This window comes from Lytechinus variegatus, chromosome 15, assembly GCF_018143015.1.
Source record: "Lytechinus variegatus isolate NC3 chromosome 15, Lvar_3.0, whole genome shotgun sequence".
Taxonomy (NCBI): domain Eukaryota; kingdom Metazoa; phylum Echinodermata; class Echinoidea; order Temnopleuroida; family Toxopneustidae; genus Lytechinus; species Lytechinus variegatus.
Genome location: NC_054754.1, coordinates 20,010,575 through 20,024,778, shown reverse-complemented (window position 1 = coordinate 20,024,778; position 14,204 = coordinate 20,010,575). Strand labels below are relative to the sequence as shown.

Below are 14,204 nucleotides of genomic sequence, written 5' to 3'. Positions count from 1 at the left end.
AATTTGTAAACAATTCGAAGTATCGTCCGGCAGACTTTTCAGAGTTGGATATTTTGTGAAAATTGTATTGGATTTTTTTTATTTCTCCAAGTATTGATTGAAACCCATTTTTTTTATTAGGCCTATTCAATTTGTACAAGATCATATCGTTACACGGTTAAACAAGTATACCATAATGATGTTATATAAGACATTATAATGATATAGATAACATGAATGTAAAAATAAACCTCAAAGATAAAATCAAGGACATCTGAAAAAGAACATAAATTAAAAAAAATATTCACCTCTTCAGTTGAAGTAACAAGTAAGTTTACAGTTCCTTGCCTTTCCTTTTCGGGGCCAGAATATTTTGTTGTCGGGGCGGGGGGTTAAGATAATCGATATCTGTTTCTGTTTGTGGTAACTCCCGTAGGAACTCGGCAGGACAGCATTTTGCTGGTAAACGCCAAGCTGGTATATAAACAATTACCTTGGAAACATTTTACGTCTAGGTTAATCAGTCATAGTGGCTGACGTTATAGACGACAGATATCACTCTCGGGCCTTTTTATCAAAGTGGAGACAATGGCAGAGTTGGGATTCGAACTCACAACCTTGCGACTATGAGTCCAATGCTCTAACCACTGGACCACACGACCCGTGTGGTCCAGTGTTTCAACTTATTTCTTTTTTTCTACTGGTAAAAAAAAATCCTTTTGTACTTTATATTAATTTGTTTCTATTTTCAGTTTATTTCTCTTCCCGTTCTTCTCATTGTCATCGCCCCCCCCCCCCCCTGTAGAGCTTCTCCGGCTTTACAGATATTTCAGGGCAAAATCTTCCAGCATTATAACCACACCTACGTTTTACTTTAAACATAATTTAGTCTCGCATATTTTTGTCTGCTGGATACCTTGTCATTTCAATATAACCTTTCTTACGCAAATTTGTCCAGCTCATCGATCACCGTGATCACTGTGCTCAACGCCATTTTAATGAGCATACTCATCATGCCATATGGAAGGGAAGACGGTTCAAACCATCACTTCTAACGAACCCTCAATTTAGATCTTAGGCATTTGAATTATATTCGCTAATCTGAAACAATTATTAAAATATATACAAATATAGATAGATAGACAGATATATAGTCGGATAGATAGATGGATGGATAGATAGATAGGTAGATATATATATATATATATAGATAGATAGATAGATAGATGGATAGACAGACAGACAGATAAATAGATAGATAGATAGATGGGTGGGTGGATGGATGGATGGATAGATAGATAGATAGATAAATAATGATGTATCTTGCACCTTTTCTGTGGCATTTCAGATCGATCGCAAATTTCGTGATGGGATCAATCACAAAGGTGACTTTCTTTGAACAAATAGAGTATTTGATAAAATAATGTACCTCTGTCGGATTTAGATGATGATCGCTTAGCCTGAATGTATGACTTCACTGGAGATAAATCCCACAACTTCCATCCTTGAGACGCATGCTAGAACACTGAGCTAACATTCAGCGTTTGCAAGAATATATGACAAATTTGATCGTTTGCCTGCTTACGTCCCAGTTTCATCAGTGGAACCGACTCCATGTCGACCACTGCATGGTAATGTCTTCGAACATGGGCCCGTTCCAGAAAGAGTTGTAATCAATCGCAACTCTAAAAATCATGCGTAACTTGATTTTCAACCAATCAACAGCGCGCATTTGGGACTTGCGATTGAATTTTTGAACTGCTTTTAAACGCAACTCATTCTGCAACGGCCCCATATCGGGAAAAAATGGTATAGTTACTATCCTTCTGGGTCCCGTCTCACAAAGAGTTACGATTGATCCAATCAACCACAACTATGGAAAGTCAGCAACGCCAACATATAAAAATGCATGTTTATTCAAAAGATAGGTATAATTGGATATTCATACATTCATCGCTTTCTTTAAAATTATGTGGACTTATCTTTGCTTACAAAAGTCATTGTGCAAAGTTCCTTTACAAAAAAATATCATTATGGATTTCCATATAGTTGATTTTGATTGGAGCAATGTATTTGTAAGACGGGGCCCTGGAATCGTTTACTTCGGTCTGATCTCGATGTTAGGGTGCAGTCACACCTGCTAAACCGATCCAGACCTATCAGACAGGGGCGGAAATCTCTCCCAAAAGTTAGGGGGACGAGGGGCTGGAAAATTTGACACGCAAAAAAAAAGTTATCACACCAAATTAATAAGGTCATTTCAACGAAAATAGATTTGACAAGCAAAAAAAAAAAGGTTGTCATCCCAAAATACACGTTTTATTTCGATTTTGAATGGTGTATATATTTCTTACCATCATAAAAGACCCCAAAAGTAGGGGTGACATTTGATATTGTGTCCCCCTACTATTTTGAGTCCCCCTGTCCCTCTGGGATTTCCGCCCATGCTATCAGAGCTATTATAAGCTGTTACCAATGACATATCGACATGATCGACGGTCGATTCGGAATCGGTTTGAATGTTATGACTGAGGCATTATAGAAACGCGCGGGACTTGACAAGAGAAGGCAAATGCTTCGCTTCCTTGGATACCTGATTTCTTTCCTCGTCAACCATGGATGCGAGATGGGCCTCTCTGATGGGATTCATGATTGTGTGTCGAATCACTGAATCGACGTCAGCGATGGCGAAATCTTCGTCATCATCGTCGTCGTCATCGTCGTCTACATCATTGTCATCGTCATCTTCAGTCAGTTCAGCTGAAGGTAGGGACTGAATTTCATAGCATTTTTTTATTGGGACGGGGCCAGAATCAGGATTTTAAACTTAAAAGTTTGGATATAGAATACTATAACTACGTTTTTGTTCTTTTGCTTTGTTATAATTATTGTATTTCATGAAATTTTGTAAATTGACCCTTTCAGCATGTGCTGCTGGTCAACACCAATAAATAAATAGTCAATAAATACAACTACCACTCTATATACATTCTGTGCATGGGCAAGCTTTTCGCTTATGTAGGTCATTGACAAAGGTACTAGATAAAACAAAGAATAAGAGGGGGAAGGGTGGATATAAACAGAACAAACACTATTCCCGATTGTGCGATTGCGTGATCTACAGTAGCTACAGTATGTTTATTTCAATGAGAGAACATGCGTGACGGAGATAACGAACTGATATTTTGTAGTAATCCAGAGTTGTGTTAAAAACACTACTTAACAGTCATTGGCGGCAGAACGTATTATCGTTGGGGAGGGGGGGGGGGGGGGGCAGAGCCGAAAAGGGCACTTATATGTCAAACATGGGCATGTAGGTGCAAACGGATATTTTGACAATGAGATTATCATCTGCATCAAGCTGTGTGTTTTGTAGTAATTAATTTGAGCAAAGCCTTTTTGAAGTGATTTCTGATTGATACAATATATATCGGCATTATTTTTCCGCGAGGGAGCGTAACGAGTGAGCGGTTTGGAAATTTTTTAAAATTTGAAGTTGTAAAACTCGCTATTTGGTCAATTATGGTGCTATAATTACTGTTAAAAGGACATACCTGTGAGATGTTGCTGAATAATTAACGCGAGTGCGAAGCGCGAGTCGAAATTTTTAATTTTTTAAAGAATAAGGACTGAAATTAATGACTCGTTATGATACATATCTCACCAATCGAATAATGCACGAAGCCCGAGCTGAAAATTTGTGATATTCCAATCCGAACATTGGACCAGGGTGACCAGACGTCCCGTATTTCCCGGGATTGTCCCGTATTTTGCTCCTGTGTCCCGGCGTCCCGACAAACCCTTCCCGGGACGAATATTTGTCCCGTATTTCAGAATATTGAACAAAATGTAGTTAATAAATTTCAAAGTGACGAATTTTCATTAAATAACCAACAGCTGACGAAGCAGGGACAACAATTAAATCGATAACTGTAAACTTTTGCAAGTTCTGCGGTGATTTCTTAGTAACCCAATACATTGCAAACGAACTGGCCTCCTGCCTGTGTGTGGCAGGCTACTAGCTAGGCATGTAGAATCGAAGCAAATTCTCAATGGTGAAAACAATCTCACTTGATAAACAGTTTTTCCACCAAAATAATCACAAAATCGGCGGGAAATTTTTATAATTATACTATGGATTCTCAGATTAATGATTTGGAGATGTAATCGGAGGAACAAGTTATTGACTTTTTATAGATCTATTTGTTTCAGCTTTCGTTTTCAGTCTTGGCGTGCACGATGCCGCGATGTTTCATCTAATTTTTAAGTTTGACGATATGTTTCACTTTGAAATTTCATTCATTTCTGAAACATTTTATTTTTGAATTTTGAAAAAATATTTCAAAAAACACCAAATAAAATTATGATTTTTATTAGATGATTGGATTTTTTTGTTTACTTGAAGTTTGATCTTTTCCCCTTTTCTTTCATTTATATATATACCCTATCCTTTCTGCTTGCCCTTTTTTGTTCCATCTATCTTTAATTCCAATACCATACTTTATCCGTATTATTTATTTTGTAATTATCTGTGTTATTGTTTGAATATTTTTTGTGACTTTATTACCTTGTGAATATATCGCAATTCGGCCATAGCCGCGATGATGTCTTGATTTTAATTAATAAACCATTGATCTATCTATTTCCTATCTTCCTTCCCTAGGCATTTTCTTTTCTCTCTCTCTATTCATTTTTCTTTCTTTCCTTGTTTCTCTTACTTTTCTTCTTTATTAAATATCCTTTTTTATTTCCTTCATTCTTTCTTTCCTTATAATTACCTTGACTTCCTTTTCCCTTCCACTCTTTCTTCTTTTCTTATTTTTCCCCTTCTCATTCTTTTCCCTTGTTCTTTGTTTCTTTCTTTCCCTTCCTTACATTTTTCTTCTTTCTTTCAAAGAATGAAGGAAATATTATGTTTATTTCCTTCATTATTTCTTTCCTCCTTTTTCTTACCTTTTTCCCCCTTTAATTCTCTCCTTTATTTTGTCTTTCAGACATTTATTCATCTTTCCTTCCTTTCTCTTTCTTTCTTTCTTTCTTTTTTTTCTTTCTTTCTATATTCATTTTAAAGAATGACGGAAACCTTTTTTTTTTATCTCTTATTATTTCTTTCATCCTTCTTTTATTCTAACTTTCTGTTATTTTTTCTGTTTTCCTTTATTTTCTTTACCTCTCAATCATCTCTTTTCTTTCTCTCCTTCATTCTTTCGTTCAACTTCTCTTCCAATTCTTTATATTTTTTCACAAGTCTAACACTTTGTGTGGGGCTTCTTTGTTGATCTTCGTTTGTCAATTGTCCCGTAATTAATTTTGTGAAATCTGGTCACCCTGCATTGGACAGTCTAAGCATTTTGTTTTAAAGATTAACAGGATAAGTACCTTACTAAATAATTGACGCGAGCTTGGAGCGCGAGCCAAAATATTTGTGATTTACTAACCAAAAATGCATTATGTTTTACTTCAAAAGTGGTATGCCCATACTTCAAGATATTTTAAAGGTCCATACATATTGAGGTCTGTGGATGAAATGTCCAGAATTAAACACATTGTTGGAAGCTTCTTATTTTCAAGAGCATACTGTTTGGTGCCACCACTCTTGGTACATTACTATCTATTTCACGAATGTATAATCTGATCATGCTGATGATGTTCAATTTTTATTACCAAGAATAAGATGAATTTGAATCGAATTGAGTAATCATCATCGTCATCTGCGTCCTCATCATTATCAAAGTATTAGTCATAATTATCATCGATCATTGTTTGATATTTATTTTAATGGGTAAATGATTCCAATATTTAGAAGCTTACATGGGGAGAGTTGTAATACGAGTTGACTGATATCCTACAAAGAGCATTAAGAGGGTCACCGGCCGACCTAAAGTTCTCTAGTTGGTGTGAAAACTAAATCATCAAACTCTTCAGATCAATTTAAGAAACTTTTAAAAACATACCTCTTTTCCGATTGATTTCTTTTGCATGTATTTGTATTGTTATTATTATGCACTTTTGTTTAAAAACGTGTGTAAACGCTGTGATATAGTAAACTACAGAGAGCGTACTAACTGCTAGTTATTATTATTATTATTATTAAAAGAGAAAATGAGTTATTTACATACTCTGAAGCCTGTATATGGATTTCCTTGTAGACAAACAATAGTAAATTGAGTATTATTCAATGTATTAATATTATGATAATAATAACCATCTGTATAATATCTGTCTTTATCATCAGTGATTGAAGCAAACGGCTGCCCTTCGAATTGGGATCTCTTGGGTGACCAATGTCTTCTCATCCTGGCGTCACCAAAGACTTGGCAAAAATCGCAGGAGAAATGTGCTGGCAAAGGGGGTGCTCTATTTTTCCCAGAATCTACTGAATCGGTGGAGTTCGTTAGAGGTAAAAAAAAAATGAAAAAAACCATTGTTAGAATTTTTAAATGAATAAGTTGCAATTTTCAATGTGGATATTATTCTTACCATCATCATTTTTTGTCAACAATATCATGAATGTCAGTATCAACTTATCAATATCATCATTATCAAGATATAGAAGTGGTAGAAATGGTATTGGTATAATAAGTAGTATACTGTAAATATGCTGATTATAACTTTTATAAAACGATTTTTATTAGAACCTTAGAGTAGGTGTATAGACAGTAATTGTTTAGTTTATTTGTTAAAACTGTAAGGTTCATATAATAATTGTATGAAAATTTAAACAGCATTTTTACTGTGTAGCATCGTTATCATTGCCATTACTTTTATCATCATTATCAGTATTACTATTACTAATATTGCTACTACTATCATTAAAGGTCAAGTCCACCCCAGCAAAAATGCTGATTTAATTCGACAGAGAAAAATCAAACAAACATCAAGTTGAAAATTTCATTAAAATCGGATGTAAAATAAGAAATATATGACATTTTAAAATTTCGCTAATGTTTCACAAAATACCCACTCACAGATTTATGTATATTCTGTATGTTATCATACACAATGAAATAAAGACCGTGACAAATATAATTTCTGCAAAATAATGTTATCATTAAAAACAGAGACTTGAAAAGTGTAGGAATTTTAGGTAGTGAGATTGCAAATTCAGGAGATGAGATGTTGAGAATATTGTGGGTGCGGGTATATATATATATATATATATATATATATATATATATATATATATATATATATACATATATATATATATATATATATATATATATATATATATAAATATATTTATATATAAATTTATATTAAAAGAACGCGGAGCGCCAACTGAAAATTTTGATATTTGGATCTGAAAAAATGACAATTTAATGGAAATTTTTGATAAAGAACAAGATATATATCCAACAAAAGATTATTGCTAATCGAAGCGGGAGTTCTTTTGATGTTTAGAACCGAAAACGGAGCATTCTATTCATCTATTTAATCATGGAAAGTATGGGTTTTGCTACAGAAATGATGCGAGCGCGAGCTAAATTTTTTATATTCCTATCTGAAAAGCAGACATTTTGAGCACGATTTTGAGAACGAGTTGTGTATCTCAATCTCATTTGCTGATTTCTGTGTAACATTACTATCTTTTTTTATTTTTGCACATGCGGAATTATTTGGGGGGGGGGGGTGCATAACGATAGGATTATCTTGAAAGCTCAGTAGTATGATCGGGCCACTCGTGTTTTAAAGCATTTGCACTGGTTACCAGTTGACAAAAGATTTTTTTACAAAGCTGCACTGTTAGTTATTAAGTGTATGTACAAATGGCACCCGAATACCTCTATCAGTGTCACACCAGCCACATTACATACTTCGTTCTGGTGAAGACACTACACTTTTACACATTCCTAGAGTTGTTTCAAGGGGGGGGGGCTAGTTTTGATTTTTGCGGTCCCATATTATGGAATATTTACCAATTCACCTTCGATTATGTACGTCTGCTGAATCGTTTAAAAGACATTTGAAACCATGCTTGTTTTTGTTGTAGTGTAATTGTAATATTAGAGAGCAATTTGTATATAAAGCGCATAGACAGATAAGTAATTTTAATTGATTATGCGCTATACATGTATAAGTACCGATTTATCATTATCATTATTATTACCTCTCTCTCCCTTTATCAGTTATGATGACGATCACTTGCTCTGCGTACTGGTTGGGATGCATCGATCGCACCGATACCGGAAGTTTTGAGTGCCCAAACCAAGATGGCGTCTATTGGAACAGCCAAACAGACTTCTCTGGATATTGGGGTAATTACTTTTACCCATGATGTCTTGTGATTGATTGTTCCCATTTTGCATAAAGCGGTTCAATTCGCAATCAATTTTCACCGAAAGCCAAATTAGATTTTCCTCGACTGCTCCTAGTCCCTCCATTCCATACAACATGAATTCCTAGTTTTAAAAAATATCACCCTATGGAGTGTGGGGGAACTTTTTAAAAAAAATGTTGGGTAAAAATGCTCCATGAGGGCAATTTATGTGCCCAACCAACATTGGGTATTTATTTGGGCATTTTTATTTTTCCAGTGTGATGAAAATTTTAATAATAATAATGAAACGTTTTTGTATAGCGCAAAATACATAAGCAAAGTTGCATGTCTCTAAGCGCTTTTTACAAAAGGATTGGAGATGAAGAGGAGAGCACCGGGTTCTTACATTAATTGTTTACAAAATGGTGAATAAATATGTTTTCAAGCTATTTCTAAACTTTTCGTATGGTTGTATATTTCTAAGATATTCTGGCAGATTATTCCATAAAATAGCAGCTGCATGTGAAAATGATCTTTCCCCATATGACTTTGCACATTTTACCTACTCTAAAGTTGTAATTGCTGCTTGTTTTTTAACCTTACTGGACAATATACTTACCACATTGGGTAAAATACTGCCCCAAATTGGTTGGACACATAATTACCCTCGCTAGTTAAAATTTGACCCATTACTTTTTGCAGTGAAGGAGTGATTCAAGAGCTACTTATTCGTCATACCACAGTATAGATTTGTTAATGGTAACAACTATAGTCTGCAATATTTTATATGTGGGGTCCCTCAGGTTAGCTTATTTGGTCCGCTTCTTTTTTATTATTATTTTATCAATGACTTTTGCAGATCATTCAAACAATGACTATTATCCTGTTAGAAGAACCCACAAACTAAAGTATAAATAGCTATGTTGTCAATTCTGAACTTATTAACGTGACTGAATGGATAAGAGTCATTAAATTATCTTTGAACCTCATAAGAAAAAAGATATTTAGTTATTCAATAGGTACATTAGAGATGACTATTATTTCTAATGATACTCCTTGATGGATGGTCCCTTTGATATATCGAATTCTTGTAAAAACAGTTGAGTTTTGATTGATTGAAAGTTTTTGTTTTCTTTTGATCTGGTTATATCATCTCGTCATGTCACCTTATTTCATCTTCCCCCGTTATTTCAAATTGGCCTGTGGTCAGCCTTTCCCAATATATTTTACTATGTCTTTTCTACCCTTTACATATGTATTCATCGTGTTCTTCTTATCTTGCCTTGTCTCTTGTTTTGTCTCGTCTTCTTTATTTGACATTCCTTTCCCCTTCCTCTTTTCTCTCTCATCTAATGCGCAAGGCATATCCTCCATGGTGGAGACCACATTGTGTGAACACGGTGGATGAACCTGCATCTCGTCTGTAATTCCAAATCTACTTTCAGTCTTTCTGATCTCTACTTTTTTCATTTCATTTCTTTAATCCATTTACATTCATTTACATTAAAGGGGGTCCACATTTAAGCATTACTCTTACTGGACACCTCTTATTCCCATATGCTCTATTTTATACTGCTCTTGATTTAGAATGTAAAAGTCCGTCTTGCAGTCATCACCGATTATGGATCATACCAATGAGATAGGGGTTTAAAGCCTCATCATAATCATATAATTAATTTCATATCATTAATTAGATTGGAGTCTATACCCAGCCCCAGCTCATCGGCTCTCCGGTGATTACTGTATCTTGGTACGGGGGACCAGGAGCTGGCTCGAACACCCGTGCGCACAAGAAGATGCATGCCCAGTGTGCTCGCGAAAACCACAGCTTCCGACTACTAGAGCGCCATCAACGTCTCTGGCAGCTAATCCGGGCAGCACGACTCCTCTTGATCAATCTGGTAGGTTTACCGTGATTGGTGACGCAGGGACGGAATAAAAAATAAAATAGTAAAAAGGTCTTCATTTGTGTATGAACGACATATTCCCATGAATAATATATGCTGTAACTTTCATAAGGGGGGCAACTTTTTTTTATTTGAATACCTTATGAAAGAAATGAATAAGGAGAACAGTGGCCGTAGGCGTATAGCGTAGTTACGAATAAAAAAATCCCAGAGTTATCCTTTTAAAAATTTGGGTCAGGTCGAAAACGGGCCCCAGCCTCAAACGCAAGTGCCTTAACCTCTAGACCACCTTGACGGGTTAGTGGTTAGGGCGAACCCGATTCAATTGACCGTTAAACAGATTTTCTACCCCACCAATGATATTTCCTATTATGAGTGTAGATGAGTTTTGAACAATGACAAGCTGCCTTGCCGAGACGCCTGTTCTTGAACAAACGACAAATTTACCATTTTTCGTCAGCTCCAAATCTTAGACCGACTGTTGTTCACCAATTTCAGGCAAAAACCTTCCAGCTGTTCATTGTCATTTGCTAGGCTTTTTCAATACATTTACTGTGGTTTTGAATTGGTTCTGTGTTGCGGTGCGAAAACTCGCTATATAGCTATTTGTTTCAATCTAGGCCTTTCTTTGGTGAAGTTTCCCAAACAAAAATCATAAGATCATTACCGCAACGCAGTTTAATCTCCGTCTTTTTTTCTCTCCATTCAGCCCCTCGCAGTCGACAGCGGAGTATGGCTTACAGGGCAATGTCCTGGGAAAGAGGTTGTCTTGGCAGTAGCTACGTGTTCATGATATCAACCGTGTCTTCTCGTATCCGATGTGCTGCGCTATGCCTCTCGCACCCACAATGCACTTCGTTCAACACTTACAGAAGCGGGAATAAAAATTGCCATCTTAGCTCGGTGGACATTGCATCTGTTCCCGGCGATGCGTTGATATACAACGCATTATGTACTTACTATGAATGGATTAAATAACCCGGGGCGCCGAGTTACATGAGTCGAGATTTAATTTAGAGCCAATTCATTCACATTGACAACGTCTTTTATTGAGGATTATTTTTTTAAAAATCGTCAATTTCTAACTGCTTGCATGTATGTTTTAAACTGCCCGAAATAAGCATACATTGTAATTCGTGATCACATTGTGTGCATTTATTATACATGTACAAACGAGAAATCCTTAAGGCATGTTTAAAGTGAATCATATATCTAGTAGTTAATAGGAAGAATAATAAATCGGTCTAACTTACCTTTCTCTTTTACTCAAATCTTCATAAGAATCATCGATATAAAAACACCTGGATACATTACAAATTTTTTCCTCGGGGAAAATGTGCCCGCCCCCTTTTCGAATAATAGTCGATTCGCCCAGGATTTAATAGCCATTGGGAGAAAGGTAAATATGATTAAAGTACGTGTCTGTGAATCCGTTGCTATGTACTCGTGATTATTCACTTTGATTTTCCTATTTATCTTGTCAATATGGTATATAATTCTGAGTACGATCAGGGGTTGTTTCATAAAGTTGTTCGTAAATTTCGGACGACTGGTGAAACCTTTGTGTGCTATGCTAAATGACATATCCCTGTATAGCTGATTTGGCATCTAGTTTTGCGTAACTTTACGAACACCTTTACGACATTACCTTATTTTTAAATCTGATATTTATATCATTAAATTCTTGTTATCGATAAGCATTTGAATGCCAGTTCTTTTTGCCAGTTTAGCATTTGTTATCATTTGATTGAAGTAACTCGCGACCAATTTGTTAAAATACCAGGGATAATTCAACACTGTAAAAACGGGTGTTAAAACTGACACCAATTGGTGTTATTAGAGGACCACACCCTGATGTGTTAAAATTACACCCTAGATATTAAACATAACACCAAATAGTGTAAATGTAACTACAAAAGGTGTTGCAATAACACCTATAGGTGTAAAACTAGCACCACCAATTTAACACCGGTGTAAAATAAGTGGTGTGGTCCTCTATGTACACCGGTTAACACCACAGTTTTTGCTGTGAAAATTTGCGGTAGGCCTATGGCACAAATACAAGTTAGTCACAGACAGATCGTACGTGAGGTAGGAAAAGCTTAATGAATGATCCTGTGGTCGTTTCACAGAATAATATTGTTTGTTTTCAAAGTAAAATGGTGTATGATATGCAAAAATATTTCAGTAAACCGGGTGAAAAGGAATAACAAAATTATGACATTTTACGGATTTGTAGGAATTCGATGCAACAGTTCTCTGCCTGTCTTCATGAATATTCAATGAGCAAACTGATGATGTCATATCCCCACTTGTTCTTTTGTATTTTATTATCTATCCATAATTTATTGTACGAAATAGACATGAAATGAAATACTCCGAAAATTTGCTCTGCCCAATTGATCGTGGGCCCGGCAGCCACCGTGCAGCGCCAGATCGACGAGGCTCTATCCCTTTAATTGTTGAACGCCAAACGGTAGCAGCAACTCCCATCTTTTAACGTCTTTTGGTCTGACGCGGCCGGGGTTTGAACCCCCGACCTCCCGGTTGTGAGACGGACGCTCTACCAACTGAGCCAACACACCGGTTACTGAGCCAACACACCGGTTTATATTTTATTTATATTTTCTCATTTTATTTTATATTTTATTAAATGAAATTGTGTTAATTCAAATTTTGTCCTCTAAGAATTGAAAAAAAAATGGATTAAAAACTTATTTAAACATTAGCTATATGTATTGCCGCAACTAATTTCATTATCAGGAAGACATATCTTACATGTATGTACGCAAATATGGAATAATTATGATTGAACATGATAACATAAGACAAAGGAAATTCGAGATGTGACATCATCAGGCCACCTCATGAATATTCATGACGATGTGCATAAATTTGTTTTCACAAAATATTGCATAAATTCAAAATTCAATTACTTCGTTATTTGTAATCAGATGTTTTAATGATATTACTCGCTGAATTATACTCCATTTATTTAGATATATTTATTTTCACCTTAGAGTACCCCTTTAAATAGGGCACTATCATTTACTTTGGACGTGACCTCACTCAAAACAAACGAACTATTGGCAATATTGGAGCCCGATCGCCTTTCTCCTGCAAAACATGTTTGATCTTTGACCATTGTTAACTCTGGCGATAGGTCGTCGATGTCATTGTTTGCCCAATTTTAATGAATGTTGATCTGTTTAGTTTTGACTTTAACGATCCTGAGAGATATCTATAACCAGAGACAATTAGTGAAAAGTGTGGAAGCGCGCCGTGGTGAAGCGGTTCTGACTCTCGCCTTATAATCAGAGGGTCGTGTGTTCGAATTCCATCATGGCCTAGCGCCATTTGGCAAGGCATCAGTCCACATTTTGCCACTCTCTCCCAGGTGCTAATTGGGTACCGGTAGGAAACAACCGTCATCTGATCATCTCTCCCACAGAATGTAGACATAACGAGATCCAAGATCTTGTCGTCTCACCATCTTTTTCAAGCATTGTAGACATGACGAGATTGTTATCTGAAACAAAATAAATATCTAAGTATCGAAGTCGGTGTCGTGTATTTGTGTGTGCAAATCCTATCTAGGCGGAGGGGGGGGGGGCTCGGAGACCCCCTCCCTGCTCAACGATTCGCACTATGTTTTCGCCACGCGAAATCTTTCGACCGCGCCGCTCGCTGACATTTTACTTTCAAGTCTTGCGCACTTCTGAGACCAATTTTGCGACGCCCGGGTACGCGGCTCCGAAGTGCACTTCAGACCAAAAATTGCTCAATAATGTGATTTTGTGTACAAAGTCAATGCAAATTATATTTTCAACCAAAAATCAGAAATGTATGATTATTTCTAGTGTTGCTGGTCTAAATTGGTTTCTTTCATACTGTTTATAATCTCAAAAGATTCCCTGAACACAATGAAACACAAAATAAAAAAAACAAAGAAATATATAAGAAATAAAAAAAAATATAATATATAAGAAATTGATCTGATATCGCACTTTTCACGTACATTTGAAAAAAAAAACAAAGAGTTTCTGTGAAAAAATTGA

The 14,204-nt window shown here is 35.9% G+C and overlaps 1 protein-coding gene across 1 annotated transcript; it reads left to right on the top strand.

Moving 5' to 3' along the window:
* Positions 1-2,585: 2,585 nt before the first annotated feature.
* LOC121429068 (C-type lectin domain family 4 member D-like) lies at positions 2,586-11,176 on the top strand (the record flags this gene model as incomplete). Its single annotated transcript, XM_041625972.1, has 5 exons — positions 2,586-2,745; positions 6,215-6,379; positions 8,109-8,237; positions 9,934-10,140; positions 10,856-11,176. Coding segments are annotated over 5 exons (930 nt in total), but the record flags the coding sequence as incomplete, so codon positions are not given.
* Between the last annotated feature and the right edge of the window lie 3,028 nt (positions 11,177-14,204).